The 4,439-nt window shown below is 46.2% G+C and overlaps 1 protein-coding gene across 1 annotated transcript in view; it reads left to right on the top strand.

Moving 5' to 3' along the window:
* EMH_0065080 (uncharacterized protein) overlaps window positions 1-3,425 on the top strand; it is a gene marked incomplete at both ends in the record, with an annotated part of 4,084 nt that extends 659 nt beyond the window's left edge. The window contains 7 exon segments of the mRNA XM_013498335.1: window positions 153-242; window positions 841-957; window positions 1,825-1,947; window positions 2,559-2,575; window positions 2,579-2,923; window positions 3,135-3,172; window positions 3,364-3,425. Of these exon segments, the coding sequence (XP_013353789.1) occupies window positions 153-242; window positions 841-957; window positions 1,825-1,947; window positions 2,559-2,575; window positions 2,579-2,923; window positions 3,135-3,172; window positions 3,364-3,425 (792 nt within the window).
* Between the last annotated feature and the right edge of the window lie 1,014 nt (window positions 3,426-4,439).

Below are 4,439 nucleotides of genomic sequence, written 5' to 3'. Positions count from 1 at the left end.
CTTGGCCGACAAAGTGCCTCTGCACAGCAGCAGGTGCTACTGAGGATGAAGAACCCCCACGCGAACCAAAGCGCATGAACTGCAGGCACGGCACCGGTGAATTATTCATTCCTGTTTAGGATTTACGGTTTAGAATTCTTTTGCGTTTGCAGGGATTTCTAACACTGGGGGAAGACCTCGCAGCCCTCCAGCCAACCATAGTTGCTGCCTCGGGAGGCATTTTGCCCATGTTGCATTCGGCAGTGAGTCCAGCGGGGCTATGCGGTGCCTGCCGCTGTTTCCTGTGTGAAGATTTGGTGGTGGTTCAGTGTTGCATGTTGCTTACAAGGAGCACATATCTTGTTCATAGTATTCTTATCTGTTTGCGAAGAGCCCATGGATTGTAAAAAACGCGTTCTATGGCCTATGTTAACGGGTCAATGGATGTCAGCAACACACTGTAGTATAGGATGATAGTTTATAGAAACGAGATCCTTCAAAATGATCCATACCTAAACTTTCGCCCCAAAGCCCTACTACAGATAGGTGTGTCAGTTCTAAAACATGGGACGTGCCTTATGAATAGCCAACGAAGCCCACACCCTTTTTTTTTTCTATTCTCCTTCATTTCAATTTCGCCTCACAAGGCTCAAACGAAACAGGGGTGCATACAATCTTGATTTGTGTTTTTGCTTCCTCGGTTATTGGTTTTCTAGTTCGTTCGCCTTTTGAAACGTGTTTTTGGTTTTTTGTCATTTTGCCCTTTGTTCCAGTTTAATATGCATTTATTTGTTTATTGATGTTTGTATTTTATCTGTTCATTATTTCAAGTATTATTTCTTCATGGGTTTGTTTGTTCAGGCGAAGCGGACGCTGAAGAGCTTGGGCCGGCTGCGCCGATTTTGGGTTTTACTCAAGCTGAAGTGGAGGGCCCGAAAGTATTGGCAGATGGGGGACTTTGAAATCTTATCGCGACTGGTGAGTTGTTTGTATAGTTTCACTCTTCACCTTAGTAGTCTGTTTCAGTACGATGCTTGGTTTGCTCCGTTGATGCATCTGGATTTAGTTCAATCGTGTTAGATTTACGTTAATCGTGTGATTTGCTTAGCCTCTGCGGGTGTTTGTGCGTATTCTGATTGGATGACATGTTTTTGTTGTCGGTGTTTCTCGGGGTAGCGCGTTCACTTAGTTGTTACGTTGCTCCTCTGCTCTGAGCATTGGGCCTACCTGCATGTGTACTGAGTTTCGGCTTTCCGTTTCATTCTGTTGCATTAAAGTGTTTTGCCCGCTTATTTACCAGACGTTTCAGTGGTTTCCTTCTCCTAGTTTGCTGTTTGTGCTTCTGTTTCTGTAGTTCGCTTGTGTGTTTCGCTTACATTTTTTTCTATGTTTGGTGTGCTTGCTTAAGTTATACGGTTTCTTAGATTGCACATGAAGACTCCGAGCGTACAGTTTATGCATTGGAGCTTTTATTTTCTTGAGTGGTTGCTGAAAACAGCAAACCCAAACCCTAACCTGTAGCTCACTTGTACTGCCCCCCACGCGTTGCGGCTGTTCTGTCTCTCCTGTACGCACAACGAAACGAGTGAATTAAGGTTCCACATAGAATACACGCATGCATGTACAAAATGGTAATATAGAGGGGGGTACAATACAGAGGGGACGAGTAAAAAAGGAGCAGCACGCAACACAAAGAGAGCAAGACGTGAAACAGCGGCGAACAGAGAGAGAAACATCGAGGAAAGAGAGGGAAACAAACAGGAAGAAGGCACAGTGGAGCAACATGAAAGATGAGAATTTCAGGACGTGCACTGCCTGTGTTGCGTTTTTGCTTTTTGTTTCCAGCAGCCGTTTGAAGAACTGAAAGCTCAACTGGCCTCCGTGCACACCATCATTGCTGCGCCGGCTTTGGTTTCGAGCGAACTCATAAAGGAGTTGCAGCTGTTGTATTCAGTAATTATTGTGCATGTAAGTTGCAGTCTGCACCCTTTTGCTTAGTTTTTTTTCTGTGTTTGCTTCTCGTCTAAGCTCTCTTGTCTTCTGTGCGGCCTGTTCGCGTTTGTCCTTGTGTTCGCTCCTCCAAAGCGGTCATGTTCGGCGGTGTTATCTGTTCTATGTGTTGCCTTTGTACATGCTCCTCTCTGTTTTTTTTCTCATTCTCTTTACGTATGCTCCTTCTTATCCTCTGCATCTGCAATTGCTATCCTTGTGCCATAATTACTGTCCTGTGTTCCCTTCTTCATGCCTTCCTTCTCTGCATGTTTCTGTGTCTAATGCTCTTCCCCGCACGCATATTTTCTGTCTCGTCTATCTTCGCGTGGAAGTACCTTGCTGTTTTTTATCTGACCTTGACGATACCTGTTTTTGCGGCTTGCCGTTTTTCCTGCGTTTGGGGTTGTCATTGCCCCGGACAGACAGTATCTTTGTCGTGCAGTTGGGCTGCTGCTACGCCTTTTTCCCTGCTGCTGCTACTAGTGCTTCACTAGCGGCAATCGCTGTTGCTGTTGCTGCATGCAGGCATGTTGCTCTGCGGAGACGGGAATAGCGTTTTCTAGTCGAGAGCAAAATCGCATTTTCAGCACAAGGGACGGTTCCANTCTGCGGAGACGGGAATAGCGTTTTCTAGTCGAGAGCAAAATCGCATTTTCAGCACAAGGGACGGTTCCAGAGGCGCCGGCGAGGTGGGCACCCCTCCAGCGTTTGACAGGGTGCGTGCTGCTCCCCTGGGGTGGCCGTCTCCAGTGGTTGCAGTGGAGTTGGAAGAGTTATCTTCAGCAGATAAAGCAAATGCAGTTGACTATCACGGCGAGGAAGTGCCAGGTAGAAGAGCGAGGGAATCATCGCTTGTTTTGAAAATCCCCAAAGACGATAGTAATCAAGATATTCTAAGCATTAGCAACAGCCGCAGCCTCCTCGGCAGCCGCAAGAAACACGGCGTCACAGAGTGAGGCTGCCATTTTCCCCCTAAACCCTAAACACATTGCTGCGGGAATGTGCAACTGAAACAACAGGGACGCGCAGGCATCAGCGAGATATGTTCCTGTCGCGGCTTCTGCATCAGCAGGAGAGAACGCGTGCTGCAGCAGAGATTGGTTGTCCTAGAGTTTAGGGTTTAGGGTTTTTCTTCTTGAGGCCTATGTGTGTTTTTGGCTCAGGGGAGAGATCGTTATCCAGGGCCCTTGCGTTTCCGTCGGTGAGGAGCTGCAGCACTTTTTGTTTGTTTTAAACATGCGCAAGATTTTGGTTAAAACAATTAAGCAGCTGCCTGNGAGCTGCAGCACTTTTTGTTTGTTTTAAACATGCGCAAGATTTTGGTTAAAACAATTAAGCAGCTGCCTGCTGGAGGCGACGAGCACATGCGATGAGTTGTTTTGGTTTGGGTAGAAGGGGATAGGACAACTGTTCCGGACTGCCTCTGTTCAGAGAGGGGAGAACATAGAATTTGAACTCATATTTTATTTTCTGGTGGAGGGCAAGTGCAGCGTAGTGTGTCTTGGGAAGATAGAGAAGGCAGCCACAGCCAGAGGTTATTGTAGGAGACAGTGGCAACAAACTGTATCTTATGGAGAAGACAAATACAGCACGTTATATTTGCTTGGAGGATATATGAAACCGCAGCAGATGTATATTTCGAAGGGAGACCAGCATTTGCATATATGGCGACGTCCCATCTGTGTAGACCCGTGCTGCTGAGTTGCTTGGGTTGAGCATGTGTCTTGCTTCATCTTCTGTGTCATGGGTTTCTGTTTTGATCTGCTTTCGCCTTGAGTTTTTGTTTTCTTTACGTTCCAGTTACTTTGTCTCCGTGAAAAATGACACGAATGGATTTTGCTTTTCTTACATTTCTGAATCTCGTCTCCCAATATAATTAGTTTGTTGTGCTTGTCATCATTCTCTTGTTATTTGCTATCATTCTCTGTCGTTTCGTTGTTGCAACATTTAATTCGATTTCTCAACACCCTCCTTTTGGGGCTTTTCAGGTTATTACCGCCACCAAACGGCGTTCCAGCGTCACCTTACTTCTCGGGGTATGTACAAAACAGGATTAGTTGGGGTCTCAGCCGGCGAGGACCTTCCTCTGTTGCTGACCAGCGCGATCTCGCGAAGTGTACTGACAGCAGAAGGAGAGTTCATTGACTTGGAAGAAGCAGAAAGACAAATCCGAAAAGTTCATGTTGTTAAGAGGGTTTTGTTATATGTGGAGGACTTTCATGTCAGTACACCCCATCAATTCATCTGTTCGACAACGCAACCAGTTTAGACTTTATTCAGTCATTATACAGCAACCACAGACTCTATACCCAAGCTGCTCTTCAGAATAGTTCACTCGTATAAACCTTCATCTCCCTAAACAGTGAACCTTAAACCCTTCTACGTGCATGGTGCGGGTATTGAGCTATGGGTCTCTCAGCCGTTGTGAGGCGAGAGTGTGTAACGTTTTTAGGGCTGAAGCAGATTCT

The sequence above is a fragment of the Eimeria mitis genome, genomic scaffold (genome assembly GCF_000499745.2).
Source record: "Eimeria mitis Houghton genomic scaffold, Emh_scaff3344, whole genome shotgun sequence".
NCBI classification, from domain to species: Eukaryota; Apicomplexa; class Conoidasida; order Eucoccidiorida; family Eimeriidae; genus Eimeria; species Eimeria mitis.
Note: the sequence above shows the minus strand (reverse complement) of the source record. Positions and strands in the feature narration are given on the sequence as shown.